This window comes from Chaetodon auriga, chromosome 4 (genome assembly GCF_051107435.1).
Source record: "Chaetodon auriga isolate fChaAug3 chromosome 4, fChaAug3.hap1, whole genome shotgun sequence".
NCBI classification, from domain to species: domain Eukaryota; kingdom Metazoa; phylum Chordata; class Actinopteri; order Chaetodontiformes; family Chaetodontidae; genus Chaetodon; species Chaetodon auriga.
The window spans coordinates 7591426-7618935 of record NC_135077.1 but is presented as its reverse complement, the minus strand read 5'-3'; the positions used below and the strand labels follow the sequence as shown (position 1 = coordinate 7618935).

The window sequence follows — 27510 nt, the reverse complement described above, 5'->3', positions numbered from 1 at the left end:
GCTGCTGTAAGAGGCTTGTGTCAAAGTAAAGCTGATCACATCCTGATAGATGACACTGCAAATCTGATCAGTGCCGCGAGGCAGTCTGAGAGGTGAAGTGAGTTGATTTATTAAAGTGGTTTATTAGATTTAAAATGTCATATGGCTAACAATTACTAAATAATAATAAAGTCCAAACACCAGCAATGAAAATTTGAGTTTTCATTTATTTTATCATATAACAGTTTATACAGAGTTGAACGATATATGTCCTTACAGTATATTACACCCTTCAAGTAGTACATGAATGTGATTCAATACTTGCATTAAAATACAAGGGAAATACAAAAGCATTTTAGCATTTGTTATAGTATTCAAACTGGTCAAGGATGGATTCTTAAATATTTCTACATGCACTCATTCATACACACATTTCTCACATTGACATGATCCATCGAAGAGATTTAGAAATGACACTGCAGAGGCAGGCTACACCTGCAGTCTGAGAACTGATGTTGTGTTGAGGATTATAAGCTATTTGTTGGCTTTGGTTACATACAGGAGTTTAAATAAGTTTGCCAATCCTTTATACACATAAACACACAATAAAACATACATTTTTACACTGCAAGATAATGAATAGCTGGGCTTAATTTTATGGAGAATGAAAATCTTTTCATATGGCCAAAAAAAAAAAAATGTTTCAATTTATGAAAAGATTTTTAAAAAATGGTGGGTTAACATGGTGACACAAAATATGCTTTTTCACTCTTTGCGAGTGTTGAACTGATATTTCCATGGCTATCTAAACAGGAAAATCAGATCCATTTATCTAAAAAAAAAAAAAAAAGGAAAAAAAAAGTCTATATTAAACAGAAAGAAAAAAAGAAACACAACTGCAAATTTATACCTGCATATTCCTGAGTGTTATTCCAAAACAAATACAGTATATAAAAACTTTAAAAATGTTTTAGCAGTACACTGGCTTTTGCATTTAGTCCTCTTTTGCTTTGTTATGAGGTTGTACTATTTTGCACATTTAACCTTTAAGCATTACTACATGAAATAAAAAATGGAGGAGGATGTTATTCAGTGATGTGAGACTGAAATATAAGATGTTGCCCACATTCAGTTCAACTTCATATATTTGACATAGAAAGCAGGCAACAAAAGCAAGTCAATGATTGATGAATGATGATGTGCGTGAGGGCAGTCATGCAGGTCAGCATGCAGCAGGTGGTTCAACTGATGCAGACAACATTGATAGCACATTTGGTGGGACAGTGAGGCCTGAAACGGGTCACTGATACGTCTGCCTCACATCAGTAAGTATGTTTCCTTCTGCCTGTTTAAAAGAGCAGCTTGACTTTGCTCATCAAAAGAAAAACATGGATAAACCTTTAAAAAAACACCTAAAATTTTGCAAAATCAAAGAGAGAAAATGCAGTAAGGGCAACGGAAACAGATTTCTAAAGTTGCAGACTTCTTTATTGTGTTTTTCTTTAATTATTTAATCTTTTTGCAACCTCTTCAGAATATTTGTATTAGATTAGTTGATAGAAACAACACTTGATTTCACTCTTTGAAAATTTGTACATTTTAATGGAAACATACCTAGTGTTAATTTTCGACTAAAGCGGGACTCTAATGATGTGAGAATTACCTATCTTTTTGTGATTAAAGGAGAATAAAAATTCCAAAATATACGAATGTCACAAACCGATTCTACATGTTTCATACATGTATTTGTTATACAGTACATGAGTTGTTTTACATGAAAAACATTACAGAAGAAACTCAGTGATACCTGTTGATATTCAACTCTCCTGTTAAAATGCATAATTTGGAAAAGAAAAAAAAAAACATTTGAGTTTAACAAGTAAAATAAATGGAGATCACCAATCTTTAGTCCACCCTTTGTTTTTCAGACTGCATCACCTACTGGGACGTTTACACACAAAAATCATCCATTTTTAGTCAGAACACTGAAGTAATCTCTCTCTAAAGTGGTGCATGTAAAGGCAGACGGAACAGAAAAAGTCACATTCACGAGCTTAGTATATGAAAAACCCAAAGAAGTTAGTTGGGATATAGAGATATACGGAGAAGTACTGAGCATGACAACACCTTAGCCAGTTTGATCCTTGTCCATTCTATCTGTTTACAATCTATCGCAACTATTTAGCATTTCATTTAGCTATTACAGATATTCATGGATGGGATATAAGGAATGGATTTCTGTCAAGTACGTCCTCAAATGCATTGTACAGTATCTGAAAATCGATCAAGCTCTTAACACTGCATATTTCTCTTTCCATGACATTGTGAAGCCATACAGACGGTGGGATGAACACAGTTCGGATCTAAAGGACTATTAAGCAGCTATCACACTTGTGTGTTGTTCCAGCCATTTCTTTTTTTTCTTTTGTTTTTACTCCATGCCATACAGGATTACTCCAGAGCTCCACTGCCATTTGAAACAAGCAATCAAAACCCAAAAAAAGTCTCTTTGAGCCCCTATATTCAGTTCATACACTTAAATTGGCTGCTTGAATGAGTAGCGGAGGTACTTCTTATAGTGCTGCACCGTCCTTTCGCTGAAGGAACAACAATCTCTGGTGATCTTCAACTGAAATTTCCATCCCGGGTGGTGTTCGCACAAATTGTCCATCAGTTGCTTTAAGCAGTTTTCATCCAATAGCGGCGGCTAAATGTAGTCACATTTAACAAAGAGAGAGCAGTCCCTCCTATTGGTCGGCCAAATGACGTGCAGGCTCGTGTGCCACGGCTTGACGGCTTTGATGCGCCGGTCTGAATTTTGCAGCCTCTGCCTAACTGGCTTCCACAACCTGTATGTGTGCATGTGTGTGCGTGTGTGTGCGTGTGCGTTTTCTTCACTTAATACTGAGGGCGGGGGTATTTGCATGTGCATGCGAACAGATGTCTAATGTGTATGTATTCGTGACAGATAATAGACAGTTCGGGTCTGTGCGAGCATGTTTTTCCACTCCTACAGTAAATCATGGTACACATGAGCACATTTACTCTTAGTTTCTGCTTTCTGACAATCTGCAGAAATCGCTCTCTCTCAAACGGTGACTGGACAGACGATGATTTTGTCCTCCAGCATGACACTAATGACGAGGAAGACAAAGTAGAGCATGAACATGAGAAAGCCCAGGAACTTGCTCATTCTCCACTTGCAAGCGGCGATGGAAATGATGACGAAGAGGAGCATGAGGAAGAGGAGGACGATGGCGCAGAACAGGCCGTTGCTGCTCACCTCTACGGCCTTGAAGTCATTGATAATGTTATAGATGAGCCAGGGGAACGGCAGGCTGGAGGAGGAAGCAGAGAAGAGTCAGTTGGGGCAGGGATGATCAGCGCATGTGCTGATCTGAGAACGGTGATTAAACTGTGTGCTTTCTTGCCGTTTGCTGCACTCACCCCACAGTGATATCAAAGATGTTGGAGCCCACAGAACTGGACACGGCCATGTCACCGAGGCCTTTTCGTGCCACAATCACACTGGTGATCAGGTCAGGGATTGAAGTGCCAGCTGCTAATATGGTCAGACCCATTATCTCTTCTGTGACCCAGAAAGTTTCTCCAACCTGAAAGGAAGAATCGGTTATGTAATGTTGCAGCTGTACCACTCAGAAAATAACATTTTCACATTGCTCCAAACATCATTGTTGGCATATTATTGGTAAGGTCACAAACCAAATATACAAATAATAAGTGAATGGGGTCAAACTGTGGAGGTAGATTTGAGATTATAATGAGCAGAATGGCTGATAGATAGTGTTAGCGGTGCCCCTGCATGTTGATCTACTGAAAAGCATTTTTGTTGCATCTAAAAGTAACTAATATAATGCAACCTTACAATCACTTTATGCAAAATGCCTTTTTTATCTAATATTTTTATTCTAGCCTAAAACAGAGACACACATCTGTTATTAGGTGGATCAGACTTTCAAGGTCTCCAGAAATATTTCTTTGATGCTCCACTGTGTTTGGTACAGCACTTTGAAAGGTATGGGACCAGTACTGTGACAATGGCTGAGATGATTCATAGTCACACGCTCTGATTTATATTCCGCTGTCACTTCTGCACACAGCGCTCTGCACCTATGGGAGCTAAGAAAGCAGGTGCGCCTCCTCAGTGACCTTGCACACATGACCTCCTGCTCCCAGGCCTGTCTTTGCATTTGCTCCATTAAAATAGAGAGTTACAGGTTGAGGTTGGATCAAGAGAGATTAGCTGGGATTAGCTGCCTTGGTCACACATTCAACACCCTGACTTCTGCACTTGCATAAGAAAGGTCTCGAAAATAGAATAGAAAATACAACAGAGTTGGTGTCTACGACAAATAGAGAAAACCAATGTGTGTGTGTGAGTACCTGGTGAGCCCACCACACCATCAGGTAGGAGAAGAAAGCAATCCAACAAATAGCGCCAATGAAAGTGATGGGGAAGAACTTTGTTGAGGTCTGGGAAAAAAACAACAATACAAACATAATTTAATTAATCATCCACTAAGTCAAACAACAGCTCAGTCACTCGAGCAGTCTCCTGGTCTAGGCTCCAACAAGAACCTGAAGTACCCGATGCATCACTTAAGAGCAAAGTCAACATATAATTCAGTCCTAAAATAGAAAACAAGATTGGAACTTGCTATTATAAGATTGCATTGTGTTATAATTCAGTGCTGTGACACAACATGTATGTGTGTCCTATACATATTCTCTGATTTTGAGTGTGTGTGGTCGTGTGAGTGTGTGTGTGTTGTCACCTCTCTCCTGACGTCAGGCAGTGTAAGCCACAGTGGAAGGACGATGGGCAGGATGAGGAGGTAGGTGATCTGTTTCCTGAGGGTGTCGGGCCAGGCCAAGCTCAGAGGCTGGTCTTCATCCTCCTCTTCCTCTCCACCCTGAGGAGGAGTTCATTACTTTGCATCAACTGTATTTCCATTTTGGTGATGCTGTGCAGAATTGAGTTAAACCGACTGATCATGTTGTTTTTATAGTGCGATGAAGATAAAAAGCCGTACCTCGTCCCCTCCCGCGACACCGTTCATGGGTGGTGTGACTTCCACAGCAACATTTGTACTGTTGGGGATGTTTTTATCAGCTTGAGCAAAGAAAGAGAAAACAAAGAGTTAAAATACAACTCAAAGGACTTGTTCACAAGGATAGTATTGATTTGAAATGAAAAGTGGTGGTGTAATGACATTGAGAAAAGAGCTGAAACTTAAGTACAATTTGCTTGTCTTGGAGGTTGTGTGTGGGAGAGGGCTCCTATGTTGAGAAACAAAATATGCTTGTTAATTTTCCAAACCCATCCTTACAAGTGCAACAGAGCATTACAGGATGAAAAATTAGTAATATAATGAATCGATCAAATGACAGATCAATGGACCAATCAGCCAGTCAGCTGATAAATAAAACGCTAAATTTCAGTTCTTGATTTAGTTAAGAAAATGGCAAATCACATATAAATCAGACAGCAGATAAATGAATAAACAACGTGCTGATAATATATGACTGAATAAGTAAATAAATGACAAAAATAAGTAGCAGTAGCTCGCAGTAGCAGTAAGTTTCTTTAGCTGACTTTTGATTGTAAACTACCACAGTGTCTCATACTTCAACACAAAAGTCTACTTGTACAGTCATGACCAAGTTCCAAGCTAAAAGTGAGGAAGTTAAAGGTTTACTGCGAAGGATTTTCAAAAAAACAAACAAAACAACAACAATGTATAGACTCATACAAAAGTAATCCCTCTCATTCATCACTTCTGACCCACTGGATGTGTACGGCAGTGTGTTTATCTGCCTGTATTTTCCTATTTTCTCCTTATTTTGCTGTCATCAGGACATTTCTGGGTTGTAACCTTTGGGCAGTGGGTGTGTAGCCCCCAGGCAATGACGCGCAGCCAATATCATGCAGGTGAGGTTGGGACTTTATAAAAAGGTCAGGAGCAGGTGCCAAAGCATAAACATCTGAGAGGAAGCTAGGACAATGGCAAGCACAGACAAAGCTCGTTCCAAGAGTGACTCTGGAGTTGGACCTCTAGGTGCCGAGGGTTAGCATAGTTAGCTCATTGACGTGTTGCCATTACAACAAATGTAACGTTCTTACAATAGAAGCCTGCAGTGGACGAACAAACAGACCACTTCGGGTGGTGCTGAGCCAGCAGGAAGGGCCAAGTTTACATTCATTTCAATGTCGGCAAAGTTCACCTTGAAGTGATAACTCCTGCTCTGAAAGCTTCTGTAACGTCTGGGAAATAACTGACAGCACTGAGTACATTTTAAAATCACAGGGGCCAATCAAACACACTCTTCTCATTATCTGTCCATCGTCATTCATTATTGATTCACAAATTGTTGCTGACTTTAGGTATTGTTTTACCCAATCACCTATCAATAGCCACATCCCTAATTGATTAGTTATTTCATCAGTTGACTTTCGAATGGCACAAATGGACTCCCATAGTTTCACACGTCACTGTTACTCACCTACACCGTTGGCATTGGCAGCCTCTTCTTTACACTTCTGCTTGGCCATTTTGTGGAGGATTGACGCCTTCTCTTTGAAACGTCCTAAAACAAAGGAAGCTCAGTCAGTCCAGCATGCTCTTTTTAAAATGTGTCAATAATGAATGTGCAGTGAGGTTGAATGTGTTTTCCCACTGTGCTGAGACTACTTAAGACTCTAGCAGAGAGGTAAGGAAATACTAGGAAGCAGAAAGAGGCTGGATGAATGAATAGACTCACTTTTATCTATAATAATTCAACTTGGCATTGTGGCCACTGATTCTGTGTGGAGGAATGTAATGTTCATATGATTCATGTCCTCCTATGCTTCATTATTATCATCATGATTTCACATGACTTTATATCTCATTTTCCTGTTGCATTTAGTGCATGTGTGCGTGTTTTGTGTATTAGTATTTTTTGCCTTCATCACTGAGGGGGTCCAGGGTGTGGATCATGAGCTGGAAGATGCTGTTTCTCATCAGTGAGTTGTGTAGCGAGGCACAGCTGCCTTCCCTCTGCAGCCTGGGTTTGGCCTGTAAGTATACCAACAAAAAATACCAAAAGATTTGCAAAGGAATATGAATGCATACTTATTCCACATTTGGCATCATTCATCATTTTGATTTCTTTGTGAAACTCTTAAAATACTGCCAAATAAGATGGGTGTAGAAAAAGACCCTGATGAGCAGATATTTAAACTCAAAACACTAACTGTCAGCTGTTATTTAATGTCATATCTCCACTGCAGCATAAGTCTCTCTATGTACATGTAGAACACATATCTAGAAACCTCTCTTTCTGTAATCATGGCTGGTTTCAATAAATGCAGTAAATAAATGCAGGCACATAAACCGCTTTCTTATACCATGACCAGTACCAGACCACAGTGCATAAACAAACTCACCGTCAGCTTGTTCTCATCATCTCCAGGTGCATTTACCTTTTGGGAAAAACAGAGAAAGAAAACATCATATATGTACAGTATGGGTTTTCTTACCTACACAGGTATACACAGGGTGTGGACACAGTAGTACAAACACATCGACTATATGCAATCCAATACATGAGGTCTGCAGTAAATACTACATAATGTCATAATATGCAATATGTGTTCAGAGTATGTGGTTGGATTGGATTGCATTCCTACATTAGTGGGGTGGGGAGGGGAAAAGTGAAAGAACCGACAGTAATTAAAGTCTAGCTCATTGAGCTAATGTTCAGACTGACAATGTCTTCAACCTCTCACATCCTGTTTACTCAGCGGACCAATGAACAGCGAAAAAACACACACGGCTCCTAAAGCAATGATGCAGATTTCATTTGTTTTTAACCACAAACTGAAATCAAATATTTGAGCATCCTGTTTTCATTTCAGAGTGGTAAAAACAGGAAGGAAAAGATGGCATGAGCCCGCGTTTAACCCGTGAAATGAAAATGAAAATGGAAAATCTTGTGATGGCATCCTCTTTTAGGAAGAACAGCCTCAGACTTCTTGGTAATTTGCTTTATAGCACCCTATATAACACAAACACTGTCCCTTAATTTTTGTCAGCGTGTGCGTGTGTGTGTGTGTGCGTGCGTGACATCACTGTGTCCTCTGACTTTCCACCTCCTCACAGTGAATCAGTGCCAGAGGTTTTGGGTTTTGTTCCAACATGAAGACTACAGGGGAGGACTCACGCTAACCCCTGCCATTTCTTCAGAGGACATATACAGCACAGCCGTGTCAACACATAGAGAAGCACACACACACACACACACACACACACACACACACACACACTCGCACACACAGTCCACTGGCTGGGACAAATATAGACTGGTGGTGGTTTATGTCAGCAGTGGGGAGGGTTTGGAGTGAGAATCGGGGATTTGGAGAAGGGAACATAAAGTTTTGTGGGTCGATATAGTTTTGTCAAAATAGTAGAGGTGCCTCACATCACACTATGATTCTGGCCTGGGAAAGCTCCTCATAATGCCCCAAAGACAGGTTCAAGAAAGGACTGTGGCAAGGAAGTAGTTACTGAAAGACGGCATGAACCAGATGCTTGATTAAGGCTGGACAAGAAGAGGTTTGGGACCTCTAGTTAATCTGAAACCGACAGGTCTTCCAACAGAAGAATAAAGTTATGTTTTCTAATTTGGTTAGAAATTAAGTAAAAGTGATAGAAGGTCAGTTAAGAAATCTTAGGAGTTAAAAAACAATATAATCAAGAACGAAAAAAAATCTGTCACTTTTGATTTAACCAATGACGTTTTATAGATATGAAAAGCTTGAAGGAGATGCTTTTACATTTTTGTAATTAAGAAATTAAATAAATTGCAATGCAAACAATAAAACAACATTTTCTTTGTCTACTGCTCAAGAGCTGTCCTCATCCTTCCCAAGAAAATCCTGACAAGAGAGTGACAGATGTCGTATCAGTTGTAAAATGAGATAAATTTATCAGTCAAACACAAAGCTGCTGTCCAGAGTACCAAAACATCCTCATGCCTAAACGACCAAATAGGTTGATGCCACTGACTCTCGAAATGACATATCTGATCGTTGGAGGGTATCAGTAATAAGTGTAGTGGACCTTCATCACTTGGTTAATGTTGTGAAATGGTCTCAGTTTGCTTTGGTTCAGGCACCAAAACTCTTTGGTTATTTTTAACATGACTGTTAAGAAACATGAGTACAGAAGAACGTTAAAATAATTTAAATACTATTTTTACACTAAAACTAGTACGTATGCAGGTTTTGTAAATGCAGGTAAACCTGCTAAAAATAGGCAATTAACTCCTTTTCCATTGCCAACAGACAAGTTTGCTTTTGTGGATTTATTTTCGGCATCGCGTTTGATGCCAACAAGCGAAACAGCGAATAGTAGAAAGTAGCATGGAGGTCAGTGACAGTCAGTGTTACTTTTTAATACATTTTACTTCAGTCTCTCTTACAAACACAACACCAACTGAACAACCTTCAAGCGTTGCAGGCTTCCTGACTATTTAGGTGCCAACATCCATATGCCAAAGCACTATGCTGGAAAAGGGCCAAAAATTAAATGGGAACCATATTTCATTAACTGCCAATCAGAGCTGGAGTTGATAAGTAACCGAGATGACCGCAGAGTTCGATTTGAATGACATGAATGGTGACTGTACCCTGTCCCACTGAAGACAAAGCCAGATGTTAGCGGGTGAGGACGGGCTGGGTGTACAGTGTCCTTTTATCTAATTGATAGAAATAATGGCTGCAGATGGATATGTAAATGAAACTGAACATCAACCTTAGTAGGCAGCTACAATTACACTTACAACTTAGAAATACGCTTCAGAAGATCACCAACAGCAAGCAGAGACGTGGAGAGTTTTGTTGTTGACACGTTTTCATGATGGAGGCCACAGAGTTTGAGCAGATAATCCCTTTATCTTGCATCTGACAAGACACCTGCTGCTGTCATGGCAGCAAGGCTAAAGCTAAGCTAAAGCTAGGGTTTTCTTTTTGTCTTTAAAGGGTAACGTATCACTCCCATAGTCTTGCTCCATTTTGGTGCAGTCCAGATTTGTTTCAATACATATTACTTGAGTTGCATGAAGACCCCTGACTGCAGTTAAGGTGATGTTCAGGATTTTCATTCAGGTTTAAGTTTAGCTACTGTAACATTCACCTACATAGACTCAACAAACAGTTATTACAAACAGCTTCATATATTTTGAAAATAAAGTTAATAAGGATTGAAAAAGAAGAAGCTGTGGACACCTGTCTGTGCTGTCCATGTGATTGCTGAGCAGCATGCCCTCAGCTCTAATAGCAGAGGCCAGCTTGGCATTAGTTCACGATGGTTAGCGCTCACATGGCTCCTGAAGACAGCTGCCTGATGACAACAGACACTTGTAACCTGCTGCAGAGTCTGCTGATTTTCATGTCTTTAAGCCACACTTAAAGTAACACGTCCCTCTGTCTGAGAAACACCTTCAACCACCTGGATGTCTGAAACTCTTCAAACTCATCAATCAAGCTACAAACACCAAGGTTTTTATTTTTCAGTTCTTGAAAAGGAGACTGCATGCAGAGTTCTGAGCTAATTTTACACAACATACAGTGTTTTGATAATTGCTGTATTTTGTAATTAGTAACTTATTTAGACATTCAGCTAATGTCTCAGCTCTCATCTCCACTCTGATGAATGAATCACCAGTAACTAACCTACAAATCTGACTTCAATCAATTCCAGTCAGTGTTAAGTAAAACCAAGAAGAAGAAGAAGAAGAAGAAGAAGAAGAAGAAGAAGAAGAAGAAGAAGAAGAAGAAGAAGACAGCATCACTAAGCTGCTGTTCCAGCTCAGTGGTCTCATCCGCCACAGTCACTGTGGCACAATCAGATCTCTCTCTGTCTGTCTCTGTCTCTCTCAGTCCAGTGTCCACCTGACTGTTCGAGCTGTGGGACTTAGCCAGGATTAATCGCCAGAGATCACCACTTTTAGACCGGTGATTTTCAAGGCTGCGTGTGAAGTCCTGCAGCAACCTTCACAGGTCACCACACTCAAACATTTTGCTCTCATCTGTCTGCACATACCAGCTATCTTCTTATTGTTATCATTATTTACAGCCACACAAAAGAGCAGTTGGATGTTATTACTGCAGTCAGTAAATAATAAGCACTTTTCTCAACAACAACTCAACAGCTACAGAAACATTTCTTTCGCTGAACCGCAGCTGCATTTTGATCACGATCACACTGATCGAAAATTCCCAATTCAGATCTGCTGTGGAACTGAAACAGCTGGAAGGGTAAGATCAATCACTTAAGCTTTGTGCTGACCCCAGAACAGACAGTATGGACAAAAGTGTCACTATTGTTACATAAAAAAAGTTTCACCAGCTGTAATTTGTTAGGTTAATACATACAAAAGGCAGCTGTATCTGCACTCTGGGGCAGGTCAGGACTATTAAAACACTGAACCTATGTGCAACAATCGGACTATAATTAGTAACATTTGACAAGTGAAACCAGTAAACCAGTGTAATAGTTTATGAAGTTACAGATGCAGAACACTGCTGCATTGTGATCCAGTCTGATGTTAAAGATTGCAAGGAGAATTTTTAAATTTCAGTAGAGCTCTGCAGAGATGAAGTGACAGTGTGCTGGACTGTATGTTTGCTGTCGTCACTGCAGGTAAGCAGTTGATAAGGGGATCAAAGAGGATTGTTGTCTTTAGTGCCATCAGCAAGCAGCGGATCCTCACTTACTCTCTTTCTACACACATGCTGCAGGAACTGTATGTACTGTGCAAAACCACCCAAAACATGCACTAAGGGATGCACAGAATAAAAACCACACCATGCTATGAGCATTGCTGCAGGCTGAAGAAGGAGCGTTCAGTCATTTCTTTCAGTGATCTGCTGATTCTTGCTCCCCCAGGGAGCATCTGACTATTATTAGCGGTTCTAATGGGATTGGAGAGCATTAACCTGGGGGATTATTTAGCAACTACTGACACATGAGGGCAAGGCAGTTTGTCATTAAGTGCCAGGCAGACAGAAAGAGAAAAGCTGTTCTTGGGTTGAGGTGAGACAGCCTGAAGAACAGCTGATTCCCAGAAGGGCACAAATGTCAAATAGAGCTTCTGCAACAAAAGAGGTTGACGAGTGCCAAATTATGCTGTAAGTACACGTTTAGGGAACATGAAACATACAAAACACTCAGGGTCCAGGGAAAAACCTTGTTGATGGAGTCAGGAGCTGATTCTCGAATGGACCACAGTGAAATAAAAAATGTTAGATACAGTTTTGTATGAAAGAAAAGACAATTAAAAATAAATTAGCTATTAGCTTTTTAGTTTTTATATATAGGTGATTGCTATGCCGCGGAAATAGCTCATAACTCTATAAAACCCTAAACAGTTCCTTGTTTACAATTAGCATTTAAGGGGAGGAGCTTTAAAGCAGATAAGACCATACTGGAAGCCTGTGATCATGAGCTCATCTGTTGCCTAAAACGTGAGAACCTCTATTGGCCTGAATCACCTCCTTAAAAATAGCATTTTCAAGTATCATGTTGTTTGTCCTGTAAATACTTTTGAGCACAAGACCTCACTTTATTGGCCTATGATGAAAAAAATGCACATAAAATGTACATAATCTGTACATAATAATTAATGTTTCCAGAAAAACAAAAGCCGTGCACATGGTGTGGAGCAGCGCACTGTATACGCCCCTGAAGAACTGGTGATGGGTGATGTCAGTCTAGGCTATGGGCAAGCTGCTCTAAGATCAGCCTACAGTAGTTTAAGTATTTGTCACCTGAGAGCCATACGAGATTACAACATCAGAGAGCAACAGATCTAACTCCAACTGCACACACAGACAGAACAAAAGATGGAGAGACAAACGTGAAAAACAAAACAGCTCCTTTGTGTGAATGTGTGTTTATGCATGTGTTTGTTGAATCTTTTGCACTGAATCATCATGTCCCCTCTCTGTCTTGACTCTTATGCACTATGTGTTATTTATAAAGCAGCAAGCTGCAAAATTTCAAAATTACACTTTCCCATCATCTTCTCCCCGATGACATGAAGTGACCGGCTCAGTGGTTGTGAAGTGATCGGTATTGTGTGTGTGCTGGCATTAGGTCAACATGCTGTGAGTATCACACTGTGCAAGAGCCTTTCAGAAAACAAACAAAAAAAACATTTCACTTCTTGAATGATAAAATGTAACCTGAAGCCAAATCTCATATCATGTCTCATTTGTTCCTAACATTGTGACAAGGTGTACAAAGGTTTATGAGATCAGTGTGTAATCCATGTTAGGATGTACAGATGCTTGGAAATTATGAGCTGAAATGGAGGGCAAACAGCAGTCCTTCAGAGTCAAGAGACCACTTTTTTCCGAGATGAGTCTGTGCTGATGAAGCTGAAGAGATGCTGCAAGGATTTCTGGACTTATTTCGCAGTTTCTTCTGCTTTGGGTTTTGGACTAATTTTCTCATACAAAATGCTCTCATAAGTCCATTTCATAACTGTTCACAATAGTAAGGGTGCATTTTACACAAAAAAGACCCACAAATGACTTTGAGATAACTTGCTCCTTGTATAGGATTTAAAAACAAAACTATGAATGTGATATTTTAGAAGGATGCATTGTTATTTCCAATGCTCTGACTCTCCAGGGAGCAGCTGCCATATAGGAAAACTATAAAATGTTTCACTTGTCACAAGCAGGAAGTATTTTCTAAACTGATTGACTAAAAGGAAATCAGCATTTTGACTGATAGATTTATTCTATAATTTCAGGTTTCTGTAGTTTGTGTAGTGACAGTATATAGACACAGCCCCTCAGAGGGAAACTAATGAATAGTAACTAAATAACATTGAAAACTCTAATAATACCAGATAATAAAATATAGAAATGATTAATTATCCATGGCAAAATAATTTATTCTTTAACTTTCTTTTGCGTTCCGGGACATTTTAGAGACCAGCTATGTTATATCAGTCCTATTCTGAGAGCCTTGCTGGATTCTGGTCTGGACTTGGTTACTAAAAGTAGGGCCTGAACACAAGGCCTGCTCTAGACTTAGTCAGCACCAAGAGTCTGTGGTCTGGCTCTGTGTCTGTCACTGTTAGAGCTGCACAGGTGGCAGGTTAAGACAAATCTTTATATCCTTCCAGAGGGGAGTTCAGGAGGGTTTGGCTGCCTGACAGCATGCTGTCTGTTCAGCACTCTGTTTTAACACCCTATCTGCTCCCGAATAACACCCTCTCAGATTCCCAGAACTAAAGTGCTCCTATTCTCAGGGTCAGCAGCCACGACAGGTTCACTCTGGGATCTCATTCATTGTGAAAAACAAAGGCTTTTCTCAGAATAGTCATCAACAGATGCTCAGATTTCAGTTAAGAGACACTGAGACAGGACACGCTGACAAGAAACAGTCACGTTTCCTTCCGAGAAATGTCCCCGTCCAAATCAGAAACTCATGTCAAGAATCACAAATGTACACTGTTCCTGATGGGGATGAACAGATGGGTCAATCAGTGCATGAGAACACATGACTACAAGGATCACCAAGATGGGGAGAAAGATTGATGCTGTTGAGTATAAAGTTGTTAAAGTAGTAGTGTAATAGTATCAAAAAATGGATGGACAGATGGATGGGTGGATGAACAAATGATAGATAGATGAATGGACAGATGGATGATGGATGGATGGATGGATGGATGGACAGATGGATGGATGATGGATGGATGGATGGATGTATGGATGGATGGGTGGATGGATGGATGGGTGGATGGATGGATGGATGGATGGATGGATGGGTGGATGGATGGATGGGTGGATGGATGATGGATGGATGGATGGATGATGGATGGATGGGTGGATGGACAGGGTGAGGCTCACCTTTGGTGCAGTCTCCAGCTCATCCACCTGGTTGCTGCCCAGCGTGCTCTTGATGAGAAGTTCTACTTTTGCATTGAACTTCATAAATGTCACATAGCAGGTGTAGCACAGCAGCAGGCCAATACTTTCCCCCATCGTGATTTGATTATCCAGAAAGAAATAGATGAGCATGAGCAAGCCAATGATATAGAATGAGACGTCTCTGAACAGAGGCCACCAGGTGAGGTTCAGCACCTCTTTGGAGAACAGGGCACACATCCCAATCACAAACAGGATGTTGAAGACGGCGGAGCCCACAATGGTACCGATACCCACGTTACTGTGGGAGATGAAGACTCCTATGACAGAAGTGAAGAGCTCTGGGGCTGAGCCACCTGCTGCCATGAAGGTGGCTCCTGCTACATCATCAGAGATCTCCAGCTTCTCTGTGATGACAGTGAGTGCAGGAACAAAGAACTCATCGCAGACAATAGCTAAGGCTATGAACATGTACAACATGCCAAACATATGAAGCGCTACAAAGCCCTGACGTCTCTCCTCCACGCTGAACAAGTCTGTTGGGTAGTCCCCGTGATTCATCTCTAGTTCGGGTGGTGGCATGGCCACAGATGATTTCCGTGCCGCAGCTGTGATGTTGTGGTGCTGCAGAAGAGTTCTTTGGGGCACTGCTGCCTCTGCTGACCCCTCGTCAGGCGATTCAAGCTCTTTGGCCACCATTGTGACCAGTGACAAGGCACTCCATGAACAGAATGTGCAGACTGCCACCAGGCTGAAGATGAAGCCCAGAATCCGTCCGGATCGCAGCTTTCTTTTGACGCCCTGGTAGTGGTGCCAGGTGCTCTTGCTGTGAGGGCCCAGTAAAGGTGTAGAGCTGGAGGAAGCCATCATGTCTCGACTCCTTATGGGTAGCATGAAATCCATGGTGTTGGCGCAGTTTGTCAGGCAGAGTGGAAGCGTCTGGAATCCCCCCCAAAGCTGGGTTGGTATTGCTGGTGGCTATGAGGGCGGGGGTTTGACAGGCCGCGACGGTTCACCGATTTGTTTGCATACTGCTCCCCGGTCTAAACACAGTGGAAGCCCTCCAGTCTGATTCCAGGATCCGGCCCATTCAAAGGCTTCCTCATATTACTCACTGCAAGACAAAATAACAGCGAAAGTTTTAATGCAAGGAATCCTATTTGCTGATGAATATATTGTCTTCTGTGTAACTTCCTCTCCTGATATCCACCCACTTACAGACGTTGTTAGCAATGGCTTTTACATGACTTGAATATTTCTATTTTCTGGTGCTTTCTGCTACTCCTCCACTATATCTCTGTATCAAACTACTATTAATAGTTACTTTACAGATAAGGAGTTTTCTACTGAGGTCTATATTTAGGTCTGCTCTGGACAGATTCATGAATTTGACTGTAAGCTCGTGGAGGTTATTGTATAAGGCTCAGATGGAAAATAATTGCTGAACAGGTTATTCTCTCTAGACTATTATTAAGTTGATGGTCCTATCTGCAAATGCAGTCAGTGTTTATGTGACTTGGCACAATTGCTCATGTTTTTATGTAAATGTACAAAATCTATTGGAGAGTCTGAATTATTTGGACCTGAAATGCTCTAATTTTCTTGCAGCTGCAATTACAGTATATACTGAATTGCTCGTAACAGTTGATAGCAGTATAAATAGCATTAACGTGCGGTGGCCTTCTTGACATTGTGCTGGGAAGCTGCAGTGAGATCTCTCCTTTAAGTGAAGCTTGGACATTAGCGAAAGCTCATTAGGAAGCTATTTAATCCCTGAGAAGATATACTTAGATTAGCCTCAGGCCCTGCACACTGATGCCACTGCACAAAGTCAAAAAGTAAGACGACAACAAAATAATAACTGAATTTGAGGAACAAATAACAATGAATGCTGTGGAGCCTCATGGACATTAGCCCTTTTCAGTACTGAAACAGCTTCAGTGGGACAAATTGCAATATTGAAATTTCATCTCACAAGTCCAAAGCAATGCTCTGTCTTGTACATTCTGCTACGAAACACCAATTTATTATTGTCAAACATTAATTTAGCATTTCCATAAACAACTTTGAACAGTGAAAGCAGCATTTAAGACTCAAGCTGGACTATATTAGGACATTAGAGACACGCTACAGCTTCAATCACACAATTACATTATTTTTCTCATACCACAGTTGAAAATCTTCCATGCAGCAGGAAGGACTCCAGTCGGTAGTCAGGTCCTGAATCTCCTGAGTGAATATTCCACCAAATTGAATCCCAAAGGAGAAGGGTCCCAAGGGCTGAAGGCTGCAGCAGTAAATCCTCAGTGAGACTTTCTTCCCTCAGTCAAGGAGGACCTCCAAGACACCAAGTCAGAAGTGAGCGACTAAGAGCTCCACCCTCCCTCTCAAAGTCCCTCCCCCCTTTGATACTGCCTCCCTCCTTCCCTGCTTAAGTGCATCTTACCTTCTACCTTTCCCCTCCTTGTCCTGTTTCTCTCCATGTTCAAGAATGAGGATCAGAGCTGTCTATCACTGCCTGTCTTCTTTCCTCGCTCCATCCCCCACCAACCTGTTCCCAACTCCCGCAATACCAAGTATCATTTCTTCCCATCCCCACACCCGGGCGACAGGGTCTTACTCAAGTAGCTTACAGCAGGATGGAACTAAAGCCTGTTGTTCTATCAGATCATGGTGCTTTTCTCAAAGCCCTTGAAAACTATACCAAGTACTCTGTGATATAATGCACTGCAGCAGCTTAACAACTTTTAACTTTAAGTGCCAAACAGATTGCAGTGAAACAGGCATAAGATAATTTTTTTGAAATCAAACTTTATTAATAATTTTGCACAGATTTTCTTTCCAACTACAAATATTTTTTTAACTTCTTTTTTTTTTAACTTTTGACCAGGACGTTTTTTCCTCAGTACATTTAACCACTTATTTCCAATTGCCAAAATCACTGTGCAGTTTAGAATTGCAGAATTATAGCAAATATGATATCAATTGTCTCTCCTTTTACTAAAGGAGTCAAATGAATCATGCATACAAATATTTGAAAAATATCTTTAAGTGGAAATATAATTTTGATCGAGCAATATGTATGTGTGTGCCATGCATGTGCACAATTCAAGTCATGTCAGGCTTGACACATGAGAACTGTAAGCTTAAGTAGCCAACTGAGGGTGAGTTCAAATGTAACCTATCCTGTTATGTGGCACATCCCTAACATAGCACCTAACCCCAACCTCAACCCCAGCTTTTACCTAAACCTAACCCCATGGGCAGATTAAGATTAAATTCAATAATGAAAATTAAGTCTCAACACCAGAAAAAATAGTTGTACAGATGGAGATGAAGAGTGATGTAAAAAATAAATAAATAAACACTGCATAAACCACATAATCCTGCTGGGATTAAATCCAACCAGACGTCCAACTGTTCTTATCCAATTAAACAGGAGCATATTTAATGGAGTGGACTGCAAACTTTTCTTTGCAAGCAAAACGGTGGTGAATCAGTGTGTTTCTTCAGCTGATCAAGACCACTTAGGAGCTCCATTACCCTCTGGGAGCAGGAGCACAGAGGATGATTGATGATGATGAAGTTTCAGGTTTTTGTCTGTTTTTTTTTTTTTTTTTTTTTTTGTCCAGGTGGTCTCGGGATAATCTCTGGGACCATCTTACAAACTGGAAACAACAGAAAATGCAAGTTTTGATAACAGGTGTTGTGTCTTCTGCGTATGTAGTACAGTCGATATATTTACACACTGTAAAACAATGAGGCAATGCCACGGCCTGAGGTGACACCTTGTTTGGTGCAGAGATGTTTGACCTCAGTAAGGATTCTGCATTCTGTGTTCTGAAAAGGCTAAAGTTCTTACATAACCGAACAAGCACTCCTCACCCTCCTTCTTGGTAGGCTGAGGTACATTGCCTGCAGAACTTGAAATAAAAATAACTCTTAGCATGCAGAAGAAGCTTCACCACACCTGTGGTAGCTGTTTCAAGTTTAGTTTACGATTCTCTTATAAAATATAACAAAAATCTGGTAGGGACCAGAAATAGAGATAGCTGTTGCCTAATTACAACTGAACACAAATATTAGCCCAACATTGTCCAACAGAGTTATAAATGAAAACTTTGATATTGCACCAGACAGTAATTTGCACAATCCATTAAATTACTAGAATTTTTGACATCGAGGTGGGAAGTTGCTCACATGTAAAGCAATTTTCCCTGGTAGGCCAGGCAGTGAATGGTGAGCGAGACAGATTCATGTTCTTCTGTGAAGCTGGGATCAGCAGCAGCTTATAGGATAAGGCTTGTGCTTGAAATAGCTGCTCAGTTATATATGAGTTAGAGAGAGACCCTCTACCTGTGAGCAGGGCAACCCAGGTAACTGGTGAGTTTGAATAGAATAATAGAATGAACCGGCTCAAGGGAACTGACCAACGATCACTGGTCTGGTTTAACCATTACCATACCAGAAAGACTTTGACCAGTCTACGTTCACCTGTTCATCTTTGTTGTAGTCACGGTCTTTTGGCATGGAAGCATGTGTCACATGCCAGAAGTGTGAGAGTTGGTAACCCTGGGGTTTGCAGTGACAATGGTGGCAGATTCACCACTTGAGATTATTAGTAAGTTTTGAAGCATGAGGTCCCTGATTTAAGACAGATGTCAACAAAAGAAAGCTTCTCACTTCCAGTCTGTGACTGTTGATTTTGCCAGCTTGTCACTGGAAGATTTATCAGCTGTTGCTAGCCAACTAATGAAGCTAACATTAGCTTCATTACTTGTGTGAAAAAGCCACCTCCGGCTGACCCAGGGTGACATGATATCATGTGAAATGATGGTGTGTTCACTCAAATCATGAAGCAAAATTTTTTGCGCAGCACAAAGCAGCAACTAATTTCCTTGTGTATCACTTGCTGCACTGCCCACATTCAGCCCTGCAGGCAGTTTGCATTTACCTGAATTTGCACGTGACCGTGCCCTCAGCGATGCTTACCCAGGCCCTTATGTGTGGTAACCATGGAGTCTATGATTTCCAAAGTAGTTGACACATAATGTGATCCTATTAATTATTCCTCTCTGAGAAGAGAGGCAAATGAAAACAAATGATCCTGCTGACGAACTTGCACCAGTAACGTCAGGTGAAAATTTTCTTCATTTTTGGTGTGAACTCACCAAAAGACTGAAGAACACTTCTGAGGCAAACATAAGTTAGCAAACTCACCATTTCATCATCCAAGAAGAAAACATGTAAATAAAAATACAGCATCGCTATTGTATTGCAATGTAGAGCCAGTGAGCTTGGCTAGCTTGGCTGTTTAACTTAGCGTATAAAGGCTAACAGAGGGTAGTGTTTCTTAACTGCATTATGCTCTCGTTCACAGTTCAAGTGTTTAAGTCTTAATATTACAAAAGAAAATGTATTTGTCAAATATAACCAATGAGAAATATCTTTGGTGGCAAGTTTTGGCCGGCATTGGTGGAGTGTACCTTGAACTACCATTACTGGGGGATTAGCTCAAATGGTAGAGTGCTCGCTTAGCATGCGAGAGGTAGCGGGATCGATGCCCGCATCCTCCAAGGAGATTTTTAGGTGGAGGCGGCACGGTGGTACAGTTAAGGTAACACTGTTGCCTTGGATGGGTTAAATGCGGAGAAAATAATTTCACAGAAGCATGGCGTGTGTGCATGTAGCATGCAACTAACTGTGTGTGATAATAAAAGTACGTTTCTCCTTCTTCTTCTTCTTAACTGCGCTGGGTATCTAAACATGCTAACATTCGCAGCTTGTAGTTGAGCAGGTACACTTCACAGTGATAGGCCTGGCGCACCCAGTTACAGGTGCTAAGCTTTGACTGAACATTCAATTATAATGCATGCTTTCTTTTTCTTAAATCAGGCGACATCACAGTTTTTGAGGGATGAGCATTTCCCTGCAGTAAGAAGTAGGTGTCTAGCTAGCAGACAAAGGTGTCTACTTTCACAGGGAAAAGCTGCAGTGGTAGCTTCACCTAGAGCCTTTCCCTGCATCCTGCACAGTCACTTCCACCCTATGATTCTGGCAGACAGTGACGGCTCAAACCTCCACCTACAGCCTCATCCAACAATGTGCACCGCCGCTTTCTGCCAGACAACTTCACCCCAAGCTTACACCCAAAGCCTCAGTCAGCAACCGGCACTGCTGCATCTGAAGATTCTGCCAGACAGCTGCAGCTCCACCTACAGTCCTCTCCCTGCATCCTGAACAGCCACTTCCACCTGATCATTCTGGCAGACAGCCACAGCCCAAACCTCCACCTACAGCCTCATCCAGCAACCTGCACCTTCGCCTCTGGTTGATGAAGATCTATGAGAACAACTCTCTTCATGTGGGCCCTTTGGCTGGACTGTAAGCACGGGCAAATATTCCCCTCATCAGTATCACATGCCAGCAAGACCATCATTATCCCAAAAAGGGTCTTCAATCAACAAGCTTCCTGGGAGTTTGTGAATGAGGACAGACATACCTCTGTGTCAGTTCCACCACCACCAGATTCTTCCCAATCAGTAACCCTAATGTAACACTTAAAAAGACTGGCAGTTACCTTGATCTATTGCATTGTTGCTCAATAAAATCCATCTATCTCTGCAGTCAATGCAGTCTTTCGAGACCATAAAAATAAGCAGAACTTAAATACCTTAATACTTGAGATCACACTAAATGTATATAATTTTGACAACTACTTTATAGTCAGAAACCTTTCAACCTTTCTTTCCAGCAGATCTATTTACTCGGAGTATGTAAAAGCATGTAAAGTAAATGTATTTAAATGGCCACATGGTGGTGGTATATACATACAAATCCAAATCACTGGCTCACCTGTTCATTGCATAACTTTGCACCAAATGTCACCGAAGTCGTTTTTGAGGTATCCTAAACAACAGAAAACCAAACAAACAGGACCAAGCTACTTAGTCAGACATGCTAACATTTGCAGCTTACAGTAAAGCAGGCAAACATATTGTTTAATCTATTCCTTGTGTTTTTTATTATTGTGTTTTTAGGTTAATCAAACAGCAAAGGAAGACCCCATCCTCTAAACTATCTAAATGCCAAGTATTGCTCTGATAACAGACACATGCACATCGCTTCAACATGTGGAGATGCTGTGCCCTGCTAAGGTATGATTGATCAGCCAATCCTAATGCATGTCTTCTTACTCTTAAGTCTATATATTATAGAGAAAGTATACATAGTCCTGATATTGATATCAGGACTTAGCAAATGCTAGCAAATGTTAAATGCATTTTCAGGCTCTGATGGTGACCTTGTCCTTGTTAAGTTGTAAGATTTGGTTTAAAACCTTGTTGTGTCTAAATGCACCCACTGCTCTGTGTGCGTGACGGTCGAAACATAATCCATGTAACATCAACACCTGCAACAACAGTCACATTCCTTCAACTGCAGATGGTGTTTATACCAAATCAGCTGGAGGCTCAATCAATCTTCAGTGGAACATCAGCTTACAAAGGTTCCAGGAGTGCCTGTGGCGCAAAAAGAATTTATAGTTCTGAAGGCTTTGAAAAAATCCTTTGGAAATTATATTTCACTTTTTGAACATAAAACTGAAGGTTTCTAAACTTTCCATCCCTGAGCATGAGAGCTGATCTAAGGTCTGAAGTCATTCTGAAGAAGTTCAGTTCTAGCAGATATAATCTCTCCCTGAAAATACTTTTTACAGGGTTCAGTATGTACTATAGTATACTGCACCATAATACTACTGTGCAGAGAATATTGACTATAGAGAACCTGCCATTGAGAGTACTTCTATGCATGCTGAACACCAGCTAAACACCAAAGAATTGTTGCAAAGAGATGGAAAGCACCAAAGATTTGGACAATATTTTATTTGGATGCTTCGTCTTCTCAGAACATCTGAGATTTCAGTCAGAGTCTCAACAGGTATACACATGTTAACATTTAGAAATGTGTGTTATCACCCTTCACCCCGACTGCACAAATACACGATGCTGTTGGTACCAGAGCAACGACAGGAGTTCTGGTTCTTGACAAATATCACGGTTAATTGTGAAAGTGGGTGTTAGGTTGTTTCCGCAAACGTAGGAAGAGGTTTTCTGTGTCTGGCTCTAGTTGTTTTATTTTGCTTCTCCAGAAGATGCTGCACAAACACAAACTCTGTCTGATACCACACATTTACAGTACCGGAGACGTTCTGGCACCAGCTCACAATCTCAACAGCAGAAGAAGTCAGTGACTATTTGGCAAATGGGTGATGAGATGAGCAGTAGCAGCTTCATGTGTTCAGTATTCATTTAACTTCTGCAAAGCACGCTAGAAGTATAGTGCAAAATATGTTTAGTTTAGAGTAACAACCAGCTTTTGTGCCCCCTCAGAAAGTGATCACAGAGCTCAAACTACCACTGAGCCTCCTGTAAGATAAAGGTGGGTTTATTAAAGAGGCTGTTTGCCAGAAAGTTTGTGTCTTGCGTTAATTAAAATGCTTTGGCAAAGAAGGACAAAGGGGGCGAATGAGTCATTTGAGCAAAGGAGTCATCAGTTTGAAGAGCTGTGATACATTCAAACTATCAGACTAATGCACTGTTCAATTATGCAGCGAGTGACTGATCGTCCATGACTTCCATGTCAGAAATCTCAGCAGCACCAAAATAAAATTATCAAGACACTCCTACGTGTGTCACATTAAGCTCCTCCTGAATTATCCCCCGAGGAATCCATTAAATCTCCCCTGAAATGAAGCGCCTGTTTTCTCCCATTTCAACACTCTCTGCCATCTTCAGCACTTGGGCTCCTTGCCATAGCTATCCACCACCTCTGGCGTGACGCTCTCGTCTTCCTCGACGTCCTCAGTCACCTTCTTACCGACCAGCTGGAAGATGTCCTCGGCCATGACGCCCATGGGCTCGGCCACCTTCACCGTCAACATGTCCAGAGTCAGGACAGTTCCTTGGGGGATCTTGACTTTTGCCACCACTGATTTACCCAGCTGGATTAGAAGGAAACAAGTGAGTCTTATTATTATTGCTCTCATAGCACAAAGCTGATAAAAAAAAAATACTTTTTTGTAAACAGTGAAAATCTCTCTTCAGTACATCAAGAGCACTATCCGCCTTGCATTTTTGTGCATTTTCTTGTGGAGAGAGGACATCTCACCTTGTCATGGCAGGGCTTCTCACAAGGTAACATCTGCTTGATGCTGCTCCCCAGCGCCCTCTCCACCAGTCGGATGGAACGAACAAGCTCGGTTAACTCAGAGGGCACCAGCGAGGCCGCGTGGTCACTTCCTTTCCATGTCTTATCCAAAGTTACGTGACGCTCGATGACCTTTGCCCCAAGAGCTACAGCTGCAACTGAAATATAGATCCCAGACTCGTGGCCGGAATACCCAATGGGAATATCTGGAAATTCTTTCTGGTATTCCTGTAGTTGAGACAAGTGTTTCTCTTCATTTTGGTACATATGCTTATTTGCTTTGTGAGGTTACTAAACTTGAAATAAAGATCAAATAAATGCCAGCGGCCAGTTAACGTTAAGTAACTGGAAACAGCGAGAAATTTCTAGACTGGGTCTGTGCAAATCTCACTAGCTAACATGTTACATCTTGTTTGTTTAATCTATACAAAAACTGACATTTAACTGACAGCATTTTATATATACACCTGGAACTTTGCTTTTGATTGATCATTTAACAACTCAGCTTGGTTGAGAAATCTTTAAAAACCTATTGTGGAATGAAATTCTATTTCTTTCACCGTTATCACGCGGAGGTTGACATCTTCAGCTTCCAGAGGGTAGGCGCTGGTGCACTGCAGGATGGTGAAGTTCTGGTTGTGCTCCTTCACTGTTTTGTAGACCCGACGCATCGTCTCCATGGACTGCATTCCACTGGAGACCACCATGGGCCGTCCTGGCACAGACAGGAGGGCAACAGCCTCATAAGCATCATGTCTAACACGGGCGGAGGGCAAACTGAAACACACCCTGCAGCTCATCACGACAAGACAGAGCACCTCCCCCCCTCCACACACACATACACACACACATTTCTTCTGGGGGCCAAGACATCCGTCATTCCTTTCTATGTAACACTGTGCATATGTATGTATATTACTGTGTGCAGTCTTTACAAGTTAGACACTGCACTGATGACTAACTCCTCGTTTTTTCAGCATATCTGATGATTCAACCTGACACGTGAAACCTGCTCGTAGACACAGCAATCCGCTCTCACCTTTCTTGGCAGTCTTCTCCAGATACGGGAAGTTGTTGGTGTCTCCAGAGCCCACTTTGAAGAAAGGCACGTTGAGCTCATGCAGGAACTCCACCGCCATCTAAAGACAGAAACGGTTAAGGTTAAACTCAAACCTGATTCACAAACCTTCATCAAAAGTCGCTGTCTTACCTCGTCCATCCCTGAGGCAGTGAAGACGATGCCAACCTCCTCGGCGTATTTCTGCAGTTCCCTGTACTGCTCATGGCTGAACTCCAGATGATGCTTATGTTCCCCATAAGTTTTCCCCCAGGAGTGTTTAGAAGTGTATGGGCGCTCTAAGGCTCGCTTGTTGAATTTGTACTCTAATTCACTCTTCTGGAATTTGGCACAGTCAGCACCACAGTCCTGTGGAGGTGGATAGAGGTGGGAAACATACTGAACAGTAAGGAGTTATTTAAAGGCGCCCTACAGATTGATATAATGTGACAGAAAGCAACTGATATACAACTACAAAGGAACAGGAAGTTCCCTGGAGAGGTATATCTGGTACTAAATAGAGAGGACACTTCTAATCAATTATTTCAAATCAATTTAATCTTTTTTTTGTAACAAAGACGGTGTAATTTTCAGCAAATAGTTCTGTTCAGGAACAGGCCTACCTGAGGCAGCAGTGTACTCCATAAGCCTCTGCTAAAAGAAACCCTTGATCATAAATCTTAATAGCAGATTATTCAATGAATCAGTGACATTACCAGTTTCATACCTGAACCTGCTGCAGCTGACAGCCTTGAACCAGCACAGCAAAGCAGTCATCTCATTTTACTAAACTCCATACAGACGAAATGATTACTGTCTTGTGTAGTCTAAGGCTGCAGCAGACTGCAGCTCTGTATGATCAAACATTTACATGAACAGCCTTAGCCAACACTACCAGGGGCTAATGTGGAAATCAGAAAGATCTGCTCATTTATAGAAAAAAGATGATTATTCTTGACGTGTTGGAATTTAGGATTAAAATGATTTTATATCCCTTTATAAAAATGAATAATTGAGATGTGTTTCAGTTGAAATGAATACACAAAATATTAATTAAAAAAGGGCACTTACTGTGGCTTCAGTACAGATACAGTAGCCTATGTCCACTCTGTCTTAGGCATGAATAAGCAAGCCAAACCCCATTCACAAATCTCAGCAATTTAACACTCTACAACACGACTAAACATTTCTTTGCAAAAATTCGTATATCGATGGTCCACAAGTCAGCACATTGCAGTTGAAAGCATTATATCAAAATCAGATCGACAAACGCCCACTGGCCAGCCTTAAATTATATTCAAAGCAATGACTCAGAAGAGGGTGGTGTGGCGAGCAAGGCATTAAATTGGTACGTTTTTAACCCGAAGTTCTGAATACGTTCGTTCCTGTTTGTGTGGCCCTTGCTATTAAAGAGAACAATAAAGCACGTTCAGGATGAGCCGATACGTGTCAAGTTTATTACCTTTGCCATTTTGATCATTTTCTTGGCAATCTCAATGTCTCCCTGGTGGTTTTGTCCAATTTCTGCTATGATGAAGCACGGATGGTTACCTCCGATCATTCTGCCGGGACACAGCTCAAACTTTAAAGGCATTTTGGTCACAGTGAACGTGCTTATTTAGCTGAGGGCTGGACGATGAACTAGCGGTGATCTGTGCCTAACAAAAACCAATCGGACCCGTTAATGTGCCGTACAGACAGGATGTGCAAAGATTTCCGCTTGCGTGGTTCAAACGTAAAAGCCGGACTTCCTGTAAAAATAAAAGCACAAACTTACACGAGGAGTAGATGGAGGACAGGTCTGTAGCTGCGTAATCATCTTTTGAAACGTCATTTCAGCCTATGTGTTTAAAATGCAACCTAAATTAAAACCAAATAAAAACAGTAATTGTGACGCTGTGACAACATTTGTAATAGGCAGTCTACAGGATATTTGGGGTAAACACGGTGTTAACAAAGCACAAGCTGAGACTGGTGACAAACCACATCAGAGACTAATTCATTCAGTTCTGCACACCTGTGAGCTCCCCTTCATATTATCTGATAAACATACACTGCCCAGCACCAAACACAAAAGTTGGCAATGAAATGCTGAGAAAAGTGCAGCTAGCAAGCTTAGAACCCAAATACTGGAGGAGGTGGTGACTAAAACGGAGCAAAAAGGAGAAAAAATCTGAAATACATTTGTCAATTGACCACACTTTCAACAATACTGCCAGCGTTACGCGTCTGTAAGCTTGTTCAGGTGTTCCTTTCCCTCCTTGTGATGAGAAATCAGCTCAGTTTTGAGGTCATGCAACAGGTTAAAGTTCAACTC

The 27510-nt window shown here is 41.2% G+C and overlaps 2 protein-coding genes and 1 non-coding gene across 4 annotated transcripts; 1 reads left to right on the top strand and 2 right to left on the bottom strand.

Annotated features, from left to right (window-relative positions):
• Positions 1-186: 186 nt before the first annotated feature.
• Positions 187-17236, bottom strand: LOC143320194 (solute carrier family 24 member 2). 2 transcript variants are annotated; one of them, XM_076729697.1, is made up of 11 exons: positions 17097-17236; positions 14912-16043; positions 7430-7465; positions 6947-7058; positions 6505-6588; positions 5242-5280; positions 5034-5113; positions 4776-4913; positions 4384-4473; positions 3427-3593; positions 187-3317 (listed from the first exon to the last, which is right to left on the bottom strand). In XM_076729697.1, exons 2-11 carry the CDS (start codon positions 15830-15832, stop codon positions 3068-3070), a joined length of 1917 nt encoding a protein of 638 aa, XP_076585812.1. In that variant the 5' UTR covers positions 15833-16043; positions 17097-17236; the 3' UTR covers positions 187-3067. The 2 variants fall into 2 exon arrangements, with proteins under 2 accessions (XP_076585812.1, XP_076585814.1); XM_076729699.1 differs by lacking the exon at positions 5242-5280.
• A 3196-nt stretch (positions 17237-20432) lies between these two features.
• trnaa-agc (transfer RNA alanine (anticodon AGC)) lies at positions 20433-20505 on the top strand. Its single transcript has one exon. It is a non-coding gene; the product is annotated as a tRNA-Ala (tRNA).
• A 2283-nt stretch (positions 20506-22788) lies between these two features.
• nansa (N-acetylneuraminic acid synthase a) lies at positions 22789-26887 on the bottom strand. Its single transcript, XM_076729369.1, has 6 exons — positions 26656-26887; positions 25347-25562; positions 25176-25275; positions 24697-24851; positions 24098-24364; positions 22789-23930 (listed from the first exon to the last, which is right to left on the bottom strand). Exons 1-6 carry the CDS (start codon positions 26785-26787, stop codon positions 23721-23723), a joined length of 1080 nt encoding a protein of 359 aa, XP_076585484.1. The 5' UTR covers positions 26788-26887; the 3' UTR covers positions 22789-23720.
• Between the last annotated feature and the right edge of the window lie 623 nt (positions 26888-27510).

Coding starts and splice junctions, on each gene's coding strand:
- LOC143320194 (XM_076729697.1), bottom strand. CDS start 15,832: ATGGATTTCATGCTACCCATAAGGAGTCGAGACATGATGGCTTCCTCC. Junction 7,466..14,911: donor AGCTGGAGACTGCACCAAAG/GTGAGCCTCACC, acceptor TTTTCCCAAAAG/GTAAATGCACCTGGAGATGA. Junction 4,914..5,033: donor GTGTCGCGGGAGGGGACGAG/GTACGGCTTTTT, acceptor ACTCCTCCTCAG/GGTGGAGAGGAAGAGGAGGA.
- nansa (XM_076729369.1), bottom strand. CDS start 26,787: ATGCCTTTAAAGTTTGAGCTGTGTCCCGGCAGAATGATCGGAGGTAAC. Junction 24,852..25,175: donor GGAGAAGACTGCCAAGAAAG/GTGAGAGCGGAT, acceptor TGTCTGTGCCAG/GACGGCCCATGGTGGTCTCC. Junction 24,365..24,696: donor TCAACCTCCGCGTGATAACG/GTGAAAGAAATA, acceptor TCTCAACTACAG/GAATACCAGAAAGAATTTCC.